Source organism: Papilio machaon, chromosome 12, assembly GCF_912999745.1.
Source record: "Papilio machaon chromosome 12, ilPapMach1.1, whole genome shotgun sequence".
Lineage (NCBI taxonomy): Eukaryota > Metazoa > Arthropoda > Insecta > Lepidoptera > Papilionidae > Papilio > Papilio machaon.
In genome coordinates, this window is record NC_059997.1 from 3,994,169 (window position 1) to 4,008,438 (window position 14,270).

A 14,270-nucleotide genomic window follows, 5' to 3' on the forward strand; every position below is an offset into this window, starting at 1 on the left:
CAAGTAATTGCTGAAGCTTAATTTCTATCGTAATCTCTGGAATTCTACAAACTTATTGCGAAAGTTTGTGATCATGGTTGGCAACTCGTGTTGGCCGATTTGCGCCATATCGACACGAGTCACGTGCACATTACATAACGAACAATTAAAAATGACTTTACTCCTTACTTTCTATTAGTTTCGCTTAATTTGTTGCAGACAGTTTAATTAAATTATTTCTACGAATACATATATGTCATTCATTCAGTTTTAGGTTCGCTGGCTTAAGAATTCTTTAAACTCAATTTTAAACCATTTCTAAAATTGTCTGCATTTCGATGGATCGACAATCGTACTAAACTCTTAGGCCATTTTTAGAAGATAATATATAACCTGAAGATAATAATGTAGGAATATAAATGATTTAGATGGTAAAAGTTTAGAAGGTAATAACCCTAATAATCCAATAAGAAATTGATTTAAAATTGCTTTCAGCGTACATGCTTTGCATAAAATATTCTATATAATATTAAGATGAAATCATAACAATCTTTTTAATACCGTTCTCTTCGTTTATCTTTATCGATGTCATTAAAGACAATGTATTACTGATACTAAGGTCCTGGTGGGATGGAAGTGGTAATAGCTTAGTAGTTTATGTCTTATTGAATTTTTTCTTACGTAAGATAAAATTAGCCCTTGGAGGACCATATCATTTTGTGGATTAAGCATTTATTGTTTGTTCAGTTTGTTTTTAAATAGTATCATCATCATCAATCCACTATACGTCCCAACTGAGGGACTCGGAGACTACCCTAAGACAGTCAGACATAGTCAACCACGCAGGCCCAGTGCTTGTTGGATGTCTTACATATACCTTTTGAATTTCTTTAAAAAGTATACAGAAATTGAATTATATGAATGAATATACATGAAATGTGTTTACTTCAGTCTTAAGATATTTTATTATATGTTGTATAAGAAATAAGTATGCGGGGCATAGCCGAAATTACGTCGAACCTTTTTACGAACATACATTTACTGAAAAACCTCTTAATCTGAAGGAATGGCTCCCATCTGAGTACTTTCCGCTTCGTAAACAAATACATCGATAAAATTACTACGAGTATAACAAGTCATATTTTGTGACATGTGTGTAAAAGTCAATTTAAGGGCAATTGAAAACTCCAACTATAGTTAAAGGTTTGTTTTGTTATATAAGCATGTAAAACTTTTCTTCTATTCTCTGGATATTTTAATTTGAATCACAGACGTTTTTTGTTGTAACCTTGAGACGAACAGGAGCATAAAATTGTTTGAGATTTACTAATTTTATAAATGCAAAAGTTTGTTATTACGTATCTCCAGAACGGCCAAATGGATCTAGCTGAAATTTAACATAGACGTAGAGACGTCCCTCCTCCGCCACATCTACTTTTTCTTCCCATAATTTACTTCAGGTTTGTCTTCTGTGTGTCCGTGATATTAATTATAATTGCTTTTTTTTGACTCGGATAATTTGCTATCTAGCAACTTAAAAAGCGTAAAATAATTCAGGTATGGCAGAGCGGATATCATGTCGATTGTCGGCGCTTGTGTACACTGACTGGTTGGCGATTGCCTGCTGCTGCTCGTGAATAATTTATCGCCTTGATTATTCACCTACCTATCCGCCTGATTTTTCCTTTGTGTACTTTTTAATAAAGATACAAAAAATAGGCATAATTAGAAGTTTCATATTAAAAATTTATTAAATCCAAAGAAAAGCTTCTTATAATCCGGAGAGATTATTGTTGAACAATTTTTAAAAGTCGTTCTATAGTTGAGTTTTTTTTGGGAACCAACAGTCAAACCTCTTCTCTCTCCCCTTCTCTTTCTAATATGGCAAGGATCAAGTCAGCGTCTACTGGGTCCTTTGCTTGTTTTAAAAAGGTACGTAAAAGATCTTAGCCTAATTTTCGCCAGCTGTAGCAATTAAAAAGTAATATTTTTGTCGCATTGGTTACTGGCCTGTATTGGGTAAACTATAAAGAGCTGTATATCAGCAGCTTTGTGAGAGAGTTCTTTGTACTGCATCAGGGCCTTTAAATTAAAAATACCAATCGGTACGTACGTGTTTCTGACGTTTAATTATTTCAAAGTTTCTTTGTCTCGCTTAGACTGCACGAAAGGGAATGTCCATGCTATTGTGTCTTTGCTATATATTAAAGAAAAAAATGTACCTTTGCGAACCAAAAAGCTTTTAGAGACAACTCGTTCATGCGACAAAAGTTTGCCTTGATCAGGGAATGAAATGCGGCTTTAAAAAATGTTAGTAAAGAGGAACTATGAATCTTTGTTTATTGTTTGAAATCTCTTCTACTTTTTTTTATTTTCAAAATTTTGATAATGTTCTTATTTTCTTTAGTTAGAAAGGTAAACCACATCCTAAATAACGTATCGGAATGGATAACGTAAAACTCCTAAAAGTACAAACATGTTGGTGAAAATTGTAATGTCAGTAAGCTTGTCTCAAGCCGTAAAAATGCCAAGTGTCAATGAAAGGCGACAAAAAGAAATAAATGAAAGCCTAAACAGATAAGTTTTATAGTGTTTTATCACAATAAAATTAAGACTCTATTTTATGTCAGCAGTATATATGTAACTAGCGGTCGTCTGCCACTTCCTCAGCGTAGAATTGAATAAGACCAGCCTATAAAATGTCCGGGTGCATCAGCTAACTACCCGTCCAAGTCCCGTCAAAATCTATTTATCCGTTCCGGAGATTTCCCGAAACAATCATGACCTTGCCGACAGACATATAGGCAGACAGACAAAAATTCTAAAAATTGTTTTTTTTTTTTCGTTTTCAGCTACGCAAATAAATCTGAACGAATCATGTTTTTGTTTAGATATTACGTACAAACACCACAATTTTATTAACATGTATTTGTAATAGATGCAAATAATGCGTTAAAATGTCAAAAACAATCTAACTTAACTTGAAAGATATTAAGTGTAATCATGCATGCGTTAAAATTGTATATAATGTTGTAAATTGTGAAAACATGATAATAATTTAATGAAAGTAATGAAGTACTTCATAATTATTATGGATGTGTAAAATATAAATTGCGTTATAATTTTCAATAATTTAAAACCGGTCTGTGGTCGATTAGTGTGAGTTCGCATTTCATTATCGAAACAAACAGAATGAGCTCGATATTCGGCCGCCATTATTAAACCGTTAAAATGGTTTTTTAATCCTTTGATATTCATTAAGCTGTTTTAATTTTATTATTACAAATATATATTTGTTAAAGGACGAAAACATAAAAAATTAATGTAAACAAAATATAACAAAGTAACGACTTAGGCTTTCTTTTGTCCAGAAATCAATCCATACATTATTTCCTCATTCCTAAGGATGTATCTCCATTCTTTGCGTTTCCTAGCGATGTGGATGTAGTTACGTGTTACCGATATGCAATGGATGGCATTATGATAAGTTATTGCTTTACTAGTGACTGTATTTCTTTAATTCAAATTGAAACAAACAACTAAATAAAGCACTATTTCTTTACGTCATTTGGTAAGCTCTTTCCCGTCACAGTTGACTTGTAGTTTAAATTAGTTCTCTTACCGCTAGGCTCATGATAAATCTTTCCATCCTTCCTTATTTTCATGCCCCTAATCTCCTGTCCTATTACCTTGATCGATGGCTCTTTGTAGAGTAAACTTATTACTGCACGTGAATATAATAAAATGGCACTCTATATATCATCGTATAATTATGAATTATAGCGAAGATAATAATTTTCCTGATATAAATGAAAAATTGCAAAAACCTCTCTGTACTGAGCTTAGGCCTTGAAAGGTTTTTTATACTTATTCCTAATCCTAACAGGGCGGTCTGAGGTTGAACCTACATAAGTAGTTTTAAACTACTTTTCATCATAGATGAAAGAAAAGTTACAAGTGCAAAGTTTTAGAGCATTCCAAGGAGTGAAATCTTTTTATTACATGTTTTACACAATTTGTAAATGCGTAGGATCTTTCTCGGCTAAATAATGGTGGCAACAGCTAGGCGAGCTTCTAGCAAAATTATTTTACAAAATGCATGAAACTTGTACAACGTCACATTGAATACCATTTTACTGGCAAGTCTCAGACAGTAAAAGCGAGGAGACTGGTAGAAAAAATTGCAACGGAACATTTTTGAATAGAATCCTAGTTAGCTATCCTAGATTTTTAACATACCTTAGTAACTACGTAAATAGTAAATGATTAAAGTGAGTCAATATCCAAAAAAAATATACATTAAATCAGCGCAGTGACGTACAACAGTGGCGGATACTTCGCCTTTGTTGTATCTCTCTGGTTTAGACAGATGTTCCCATTAAATTGAAATGCTATATTTAAACAAAAGAAAATATTTTACATCTGAACATTTTAACGAACACCCTCGTGTGGCGACGTTAATTGAAAAAGTTGTACTGAAATGAGCAGAATTAATTATGCGATGAAAGGGTAAAAGGTCAAGAATTTGTTCTGAATTGTTTGCAGTCAGGTAAAATTTATCACGAGCGTACCTAATTAAAAACTTGAAACTAAATATGTATTAGCTCATAATGTATGCTAAGTACAGATTGAAATGGAATTCAAATGATTTTTAATTTAACTACGAATAAAGTTATTCAAATTGCAGTCAAATTATATCATCATTTCATATATTTAATCCTAAATAAAATATTCAATATCGAGCAAGCGTTATTGAAAAAAAAATGAATGCTTTATATCAGTAAGATCTAAGTTCACTATAAACTTTACACGAAATCTATTAACGGAGCGAACTCGACAAGTGCTGTTCAAAATAAATTTACCAAATATTAATATTCCATTTATTCGTAGCAATATATTTTTACATATATAAAATAGAATATGATAAGCAAAAGCTTTTATTAAATTATCATATAATTACCTAAGTCTAGCCTTAAAACCTAGATTCCGATTTAGCTAATATGTAATGTCATAGATATACAAATTTCAAATGTGTTTTACTGTAATATTAATTTATGCGAAAAATTATGACGATGCAGAATACAGTCTTTCTTTTTAATGAAATTAGTGAAGCTTTCACGTGATTTTATGGGTACGGTCGAGTTGTTGAGATCTTCAAATTTTGAACAATACACCTAAGGTTCAGCGAGAAAATATTTATAAATATAATTTACATTCAGGGGTTCTTTGTATAATCAATACAATGTATAAACTAATACCAGTAGATAATAATACGTGAGGCAGGCGTTTAGACGTGTACTAACATTAAAAAGTCGACAAGTTATTCATTGTTAATCTTGTAAGGCAATGACTATAAAAAATTGTTGATTGAATAAAACGTTCCCACACATACACTACACTGTGTACACGATAAGTCTCCGCGGTATATTTTTTTTTTTCTGAAAACAACTCAATCATATAATTCCTTTTACAAATATTTGTAGAAAGTCACATGTAGAGCAATTTGTCCTGCAAACAAAATTATTTACCATATTTGGAAAATGTTTTAAGGTAATTTTTTTCAAAGATACTTAACTCGCGCTAGATTATGATATTACAGAAAAACTATTTTTGAGTACTGACGTACTGGAGTGATTGACTTTCTTTTTTTTTTTTTCAAGATTCCTCTGGTTATTTTATTTATTTACTGTAGGTTATGAAATTTTTTTTTGTTCTGTGCACGTTCAAAGCCCAAAACAGCAGTTAGTTAAAGCTATTGCGCATACAAATGTCATAATTTGAGTGGGGGCGGGTCTACATCGACGCGCTGCCGGAGTTTTTAATTAAAGCGACAGAGGCATAAAATCAAAATGGCCACTCAAACTTTACGCGGAATGTAACCCTCGTATAATCTGTAATGACTTATTGTTTTATTTCCTTGTAGTAACCAGTGTTATATTTGAATATTTTAATTAATAGTATGAAACAATTTAACATGGTAATAGTATAGGTATGTGTACTTCCACATTTGGTAAGATTTAATAAAGTGAACAGACGTTTTAAGAAGTGCAAGGACAATAAGATTTCACCATTATTATTGCGATTGATCAGTCTTCTATTTGGTGTTATTTCGAAACTACAAATATTTAAATACAATATGTAACTCACCTTCTTCATAAACGACATAACATTTGTGGGCAGCATCTTGTAGTTTTTTCTCTCACTGTCACTTCGTTCACACCATTATACCACACCAACCACAGCGAACTCCGTACCGTATATTAACAAGCATGTAACTCAGTCGGGTATGAGCATAGATACAATCAGACACTACATTTTATAACTTCAAAACTTTACTTCTCAAACTTCACCACTTTGCGTCAACACCAAGTCCTGAAACAAAAGAAATAGAATTTTAGTGCGATAATAGAAGCCGTTTTAGTGACAATATGATTTTAATAGTTAAATTTTCTAATATTTCCTAATGTAGGTACTTCGTAGTCTTTAGAAAATACATTTTAGGCTAAAATGATGGTAATGAAAGTTTAAGATTCGACCTTTTCTTTTAGATTTAAACAAAATTTCATAATAACTTTTTAAACTACTAATTTTTCTAATAACCATGATACCTAAACTCTAGGCTATTACTGGGATATGGTTCAAGACAATAATCGAACGGCATAAACCCAAGACCGAGTGATCGATGGTCAATTTGGCTATTGAAGGTAAGAAACGATTATATAGACACTAAATAGAAAATTCACAGTTAATACCTATACTTGAATTTAAATTATTTATATTTATTTATATTGTTGATATAAATCTAATTTATACAAGTCGGTTATTCCAGTGCTGTTCCCTTTAGAGCATAATGAATGGCCATTCAAAGCAAGAACTGAATTAGTGCTTTCATTTTCCATTCCAAGATAAAATAAGGAGTGAAATTTATAATAATGCGTCCATGAATTAACCTACTACACTACAGAGAAGCATAAGTACTTATGTATTTTAATTTAAGTATAACTATATACTATTAAAATATATAAAATGAGATAGGGACATTACTTCATTTTACAGCACATAATCAATTTATTTTCATTCCTTATCTACATTTTCTATTAAATAACTTTCTTAAATAATTATGTCCGTGAATTTTGTGGGATCTTAGTATATTTTAAGTATCTACCGCTAGGAATAAGTATAATATAATAACAATTATTATTCAAATAAATATATTAGATAAAGGGATAACAAGGCCATTCGATATTTCTATTCCTAGAAGGAAATGCTTAATACCATTAATATTGGATTTCTCTATTTTTAAAATTGATATTAGAAGCGTGAGCTAGCATTCAATATCTGAGCTAGCGACTGCCGTGCCGACAGCCAATTAGACGATTCGGTTATACCGCCCGACTGGAGCACGTCCCACATTCAGCCGGGCCGGCGCACTCAATTACCCGCCAAAGTGAACTGCGACGGATTCTCTCATGTGTTCATCATATAATTATACTAATCGTCCTCAGTCTTCGATATTTTAAAACCAATATTCACTAACAATTGATTTATTTGACAATAAACCATCCATCATCCATAAACGGAGAGCAGTTAATATCCCAATATTTTTTCTGTTGCAAATATTGTTAAAAACAAATCGAGATATTAATTTAAAAACACTGATACTAATTAGTTCTTAGACTTTCAGTTCAGGATACCTAGGTAAAGTCCTGAAGATAATACACGTATTGAAGATTACTTCTTTCTTCTCTTTTTGAAACAACCTTCTCGTTCAACAAAACGATGATTGAATGTTCAACCGACCTTATTCTACCTTCCACCTCACAATATTTTTTTCTATCCCTCTCCCTGACAACTCAAAGTGTTGTCAGTACAAAATGTTTGAATTGCCATTTATTATCGGCTTGGAAAGTCTTTTTGCATTACAATTTAATTAAATGTCAATTAGCAAACCCTAACATTAATTCACACTAGAACTAACTGGCTCTTTAGTCCTTCTCCCCTTTTGCATTCATTTTGTGTCAAATCGAGAGTTATGTTAGAGACTATTTCTTCTACAATTTCTAAAATATTTATAATATTAGGTAGTATTACTTGGTTTAGATTGGTTAACAAATATTGGTTTCCTTAAATATCTCTGAAAAGCATGCCACCGCCCTTGTATGCCAAGTCGAAATTGCATATCTAGGTTAATCAATATGGGCGATGACATAGTTCGTTACATGAATTTGATAAGCATAATATTAAATGTATGTATAAATTCCTAGGTAGGTATATATTTGTGTTGTTTATGTATGTATGTATTGTAAAATATTTGATTTAATATTTATTTTAAGCACAATGAAATCTACAACTACCAACATAACAAATGTTTCTGATTTGAAAACGTGACATGAATATTTGTTCGTGAGGAAAGTGTTAAAAATTTGTATTAATACAGCAAGATATGGTGATAGAACATGTTAATATATAAGGAAATACAGTCTTTCTCCTGTACTCTTACTCTCCATTCGTTGCCAACTAGTACATACATATATATGTTTATTTTTAGGATACTCAGAGGAATATGACTAGATGTGAGAGATATGAAATATCAGAATACCTAACAACTATAAAATAACGTACGAATACTAAATATTGTTTAAATTAAATAGTTCAGTGATGTCAGTAGATTAATAATGCAAAGAACGCACAAAGCGAGGGATGCAATTTGCCTAAATATTTAGCTGTGGAATGCGATATTAAACAGGGCGGATAAGTCGATTACGTGAGTCTATGGCGCGGATTACATCGGATAATTGGAACGAGTGGTCGCGGCCGGCAAGGCACCCGGGACCCGGCACCGGCATACAGCCTCCTTTGTTCTATTCATCTCCGCTCTCTGGCCGACAACTGATTGCAAGTGAAACAAACCGCGAGCCTTACCTACCTTGTCGTCATGCAATTTAACTCGCCTTTGTTTTGTACAACGTTTAGATTGTCTGTTATTCATCGCAACTCGACCTCTACTAGTGATACCTAACAATACTGGCTTCGAGTCGAATGAGTATTTTTTCGCGTAATTTGTTTTGTCTTTTGCGTATTGAAACTAATTTTAAGTTTTTTACATTTTAAGATCAGGCCCATAGGCACTACTATGGGTCCGGTTATAAAAAACATCAAAATCTGCAATAATATTTATAAACAGCAACTCACAAAGTGCCTCCTCAATTGTTGATAGTATGTTACATATAGTAGCATCATTGGTAAATTAAATTTAGCTTGAAGTAATGGTTTTTTAATGTGAACTTATCTAAAAGAGACCCTTTAGTATTATAATCCCAGTTAATATTAAATTATTATACATAGCTTTCTCATGAGAATATTACTGGATTTTTCAATATCTATATCGTGAAGTTGTTATAGTTGAAACCCAAGCTACTTGGAGCTTCGGGCGTTGTCTGTTATTACAGACAGCGGCAAACAGTATTCGAACTTAAAATTTTATGTGTATAGATTATTCCTGCTTAGTTACAATTAAATAATTAAGTGTATTGTTCTTTCATCAAAGTGCACTTGATTAAAGGTTCTATTGTAAATTAAAATCAACGCCTATTAAAATTTAATAGCAAAGTAGAAACAAAACATTTTTACCGCTACGGAAGAACTACTATATTCTTATATCTTATCTTAATATTATTATATGTTGCAGCATATTATTAAAAATAGAACCAAAAGAACAAAGAAATCTAAAGTTCCTTGTAGTCCCTCCTCTCTTCTTCAATGGCTGGACTTTAAATGTAGTTCGAGTACTGTCGTATGTTGTAGTTGGAAGTACCTAATTAATAACTTTTTAAAATGATAAATGAAGGGCTTAAATTTTGTCTTAGCCAATGTGAAAAAGATTTATGCATTTACTAATGCGTTATAAGGTACATATTTTAATGCTAATAATGAGTTTTACGTTACGTTACCAAGGCTATTTCGACGAGCGGCCGATGGTATTGGGGACGGTTTTGCGGCAAGCGGGCTCGCGTCACTTAGCGCCTGCACTTAACGTTGACCCTGAACCATTGTCGCAATGAATAAATAATGTTACCCACTTGCGAAAAAAACAACCAATGAAAATTTATGTTTATACACTTTGTCGTTAGATCACATTGCTAGAACATGTTTGTGATCTCAGCATTATTTGCCATATTAAGTGAAAGTAATTGTTTAAATCAATTAATGGAAAATGCGCAATTTTTTTTTCGAATAATTGCTATTTGTATTTGGTGTACCAAGCTAACTATTATTACATAAAATTCATAGAAGACTTTAATCTTAAATCTAATCAGATTCAAACTGTCTGATTATGTAACGTATTTTCACAAAAAATAAATAGTTGGGTATTATTAAAGTAAATAATAAAAACCATTAATGCAACATAGTTTTATTATTATTACCATCGTCAAACATCTTTTATTGGATTACAACTAACCCTTAGAACTTAATATATAGGACAGCTAACTACAAAATTAAAAGTTACCTTAGGTCATATTTCATGCCTGTTCAAATTAAAATACAGTGAAATGAAAAAAATAGGTCCTGATTGTGCAATATTAAAAGAAATTAAGATCCATATCACAATACTTAAAATTTTATAGATTAAAGAACAAGCTCTTATGTCTTTTTCTTGATTACAAAAAAAAAAACACAATTGTGCAGGGCGGTATTTATGGCAAGTGATTTTGTCACTTCAAAGGAACATAAAAATTGGTACAATTCCAGATTTGAAGTCCATCCTGGGAGCATATAGTTAGGTGATTCCGATTGTTATCACTGCGACTGCTTATATTTTTAATAAATTTATATCATCATAATTAATAAAATCATATTATATTAACTAAAAAATTATATTATTCTACTCTATTAATTTAAGTAAAACAAAACAAATTGAATTTCTAAGAACAAAGAGAATTATTCACAAAACATTTTATAATATACACTACAATAGACATATGAAGGGGCCATAAAGAGAAATCATTATGGTAGGAATTTGCAGTAAATAATCTAACAGCAAACTAAAATGCCTGATAGTAAAAATCAATGGTATGTCAAGTTTTCATCCAAACTACATTTAGTTATTAAATTGCTTATTAGCTTCACTTATACAAGTACATTATACAACACTATAAAATAATTGTTAAGTTCATATTTAGAGATAATACAAGGTGCTTTATAGATCTTGCAATTATGGCACAGAAAGTCTATAACTGTGAAATTCAGTAAAAATGTGACTGAAAATATTATATTGTCTACTTGTTTAATAGTAATTAAACTTCACTAACCACAAAAAGCGAATTTATTCTGAATATATTTCTTCTGAAAAGAGAAACATACATTTGAATACTGGATTATTATCAGGACCTTTATATTCAATAATCAGTCACCAACTTTCCAGATTAGTTCAATTTTATATAAAAAAAATTGAAGTGACATAGAACAAGTTAAAGTTGAGATAAAAAGTATCTAATTATTGAATTATTTACAATTTACCTTTTTTACATTTTATAAATGAAGCTAAATATGCAATTTAATAATGTTACACAGTTGTTTTTATTTATCTAACATCCAAAGCTCAAATATTTGATCCTTCACCTCATTTGGTAATTGAATACATATATGAGGAAAAAATATTCTGACTTTAACCTTCTCATGTATGTTTGTGTTATATATTTATGTGAAATCACAAAATATATATTTACAGTATGAGTAATGAGTAATTGTTATTTGACAACCTTTAATTGCAAAATATTTTTTAAAATATTTTTAGCAAAGGCCAAAGAAATTTACCAATTTTAAAAATACATGCTGTTATTTATCTTCAAGTTATAGTGATGAATTGTGAATTCAAATTGTTGAAACATCTGTAAAAAAAATAGATAGTATATAATTTATCATGGGTAGTGTGTTATTGAAGCTCGATAATAATTATTGAAATTAACATTTCCCATGTCAGCTTCAAGAATTTAAGTAAAATCAATTTAAAAATAATTTTAGTCAAAAAAAGTCAAAGCTAGATCAGTATACATCTTTAGACTATATATGTTTTAATTACTTATGTGCAGATATAAGTTTTCTAGGTTAAAGTCAGTCATTTTTACATTTGTGACACAAAATCACAAGTTTTTTTTACAATATCCTCACAACAATAACATCCAAGAGATAATTACACCATATTTTAAGATACAAAACACTAATGGAAAACTGAAATGAGAGTTTCACCACTCTGCATCACCATTGGCTTTTTGAAAAACAAAATCCTTTCCACCTAAATTCATAATACCATCCTTAAGATAGAACTTCCACCTGTTCCGACTGCGGGTTATCTTGTCGTACTGGCAAACTACTACATTGTCGGTGTCAAACATGTCTCCCGGCTCTTCATCTGAGACATCGTCTCCTGAGTTTAAAGGTTCCTCTTCCGCCCCACCACTTTCATCTCTTTCTTCTTCCTCCTCTTCTGCACGTTCCTCAGCAGATTCCTCATCCTCGTCATCATCACCACCACCGTCTTCTGAGCCATCTCCTACATTAGAACCTTCATCATCTGAGGAATCCATAGCACCATCTAAGGAAAATGGTGCAGCATTGCTGCGGCCTCCTCCGCCTCCATCAAAATCATTTTGTTGCCCCGCTAGAGCAGAGGTGATATGTTGCTGTAGCAATGTAGCAGCTAATTGTGGTGGTAGATTAACAGTCGCATTAATTATATTTCCAGTCAAAACTTGATGTAATTTGTTCCCATGAAGAGCTGCAGCAGGGATTTGGATAGTAAATGAGCGTGCCTGAGATCCTGGCACTCCAGCCTGTGGCGGCAGTGTCAGCTGCACGGCCACTTTGTGGTTGGGGTCCAAAACTTGATGCTGAGGATGTGCACCAGGAACAGTAGGAGCTGGAGCGGCATGGCCCACTCCGCTGTTTTGCTGACTTGAACTCTGTTGTGGCATGTGTGTATCAGCTCTTTTAGGAATTAGATTATTACCATTAGCTTTTTGAAAATTCTGAAGAACAGGAGGTTGCGGAGGCAGGTAATTGTCAACTTGAGGCGGGTCCATCGCCCCGCTCGAGGTTAGTTTTGTCTTCCACAACTGCTTCAATTCTTGTAGGACTTGCTCGTCGACACCATCGTCCAAAAAGCAATCTCGCACCCCTGCGATCACATCGTCAACCACGGTATTGTACAGTTTCAAAACAGACTGTTGACTACTTGTCATCTTGGCTGGTAGTATGAATATGTGAAAACTAAATGTAAGGAATTTCTGATTTGTAATATATGAAGATAACGAATGTTTAAATGATAATTGAAGCGAAAATAAGTTGCGATCGTTGCTCCTAATCACATCTTTACATTCAATGTCAACCAATATTCGAGACTATACAACCATTGTGTAGTAAGAATTAAACATTCTACTTAACAATCGCAGGTCGATAAGGGGCACTAAGAAAAAATCACGAAAAGGTTTAATCACTTCATAGTAGATTTTTACAAAACTATTTAACATTAAGCTTGACAATTGACGACTAAAACATAACCTACAAACAAAAAGCAATATTTGCCAGAGCGCAAAAATTGTCTGTGGTTTCAATTCGGCATTGATGTTAGCAACACTAGCACGCATGCGCGAACACAGCGCCACCGTGACTCTGTGGAAAACTATTCTAAAGTGTAACAAATTTATTTGACCCGGTGAGAGGCATTGTTATTGCGGTTAAGTTTACGTTTGTCGGTCTAGGTTTATTCATGTTATTGTCATTGCGAAATATTACATTTCAAATTCGCTTCCTCTTCCCATTCCTTATTGGAAACGAGTGGGAAGTGGAAATGGACTAAAATTGATCCTGTGGTATCTCTCTCGCTTTACAAATCTTGGAAAATTTCGGACGTGTCTTCTAGGTAGTACTTTACTGGGTAGCATTGTCGGCCCAAAATGTAATAAATGGTTAATAATTTTATCTAGGAAATTTGTATAGTTGTAAAAATTGATTATTTTATATCCAACGCTGTTACTATACTATTAATTTTGTTAAAGCATCGTGTGGCCGCGCTAATGTGATTTATATCAGTAGTGCAGCAAAACTAAATGCGGGCTTAAATATTATCATTTTATGTAGATACACTGTGTGTAAAATTAATTTTAGTAAGAGCGTTTCAGCCGTGAACATTTGCAAAATATTCGTTTAATAAATTTGTTGTTGCAATTGCTATAATTAAATGATAATAGTGAAAAAAATAGAGAGTATTTTTCTTAAATACAGTGAAATTAACT

At 32.2% G+C, this 14,270-nt stretch overlaps 2 protein-coding genes across 2 annotated transcripts in view; both read right to left on the reverse strand.

The window, feature by feature from the left end:
- LOC106711649 (regulating synaptic membrane exocytosis protein 1) overlaps window positions 1–6,345 on the reverse strand; it is a 33,513-nt gene extending 27,168 nt beyond the window's left edge. Inside the window, exon 1 of the mRNA XM_045680183.1 lies at window positions 6,127–6,345. Coding sequence (XP_045536139.1) covers window positions 6,127–6,162 — 36 coding nt within the window. The 5' untranslated portion in view covers window positions 6,163–6,345. The remainder of the gene's footprint in view (window positions 1–6,126) is intronic.
- A 5,694-nt stretch (window positions 6,346–12,039) lies between these two features.
- LOC106711661 (transcription initiation factor IIA subunit 1) lies at window positions 12,040–13,530 on the reverse strand. The gene has a single exon (XM_014504034.2). The coding sequence runs from the start codon at window positions 13,215–13,217 to the stop codon at window positions 12,222–12,224; it is 996 nt and encodes a 331-aa protein (XP_014359520.2). The 5' UTR covers window positions 13,218–13,530; the 3' UTR covers window positions 12,040–12,221.
- Between the last annotated feature and the right edge of the window lie 740 nt (window positions 13,531–14,270).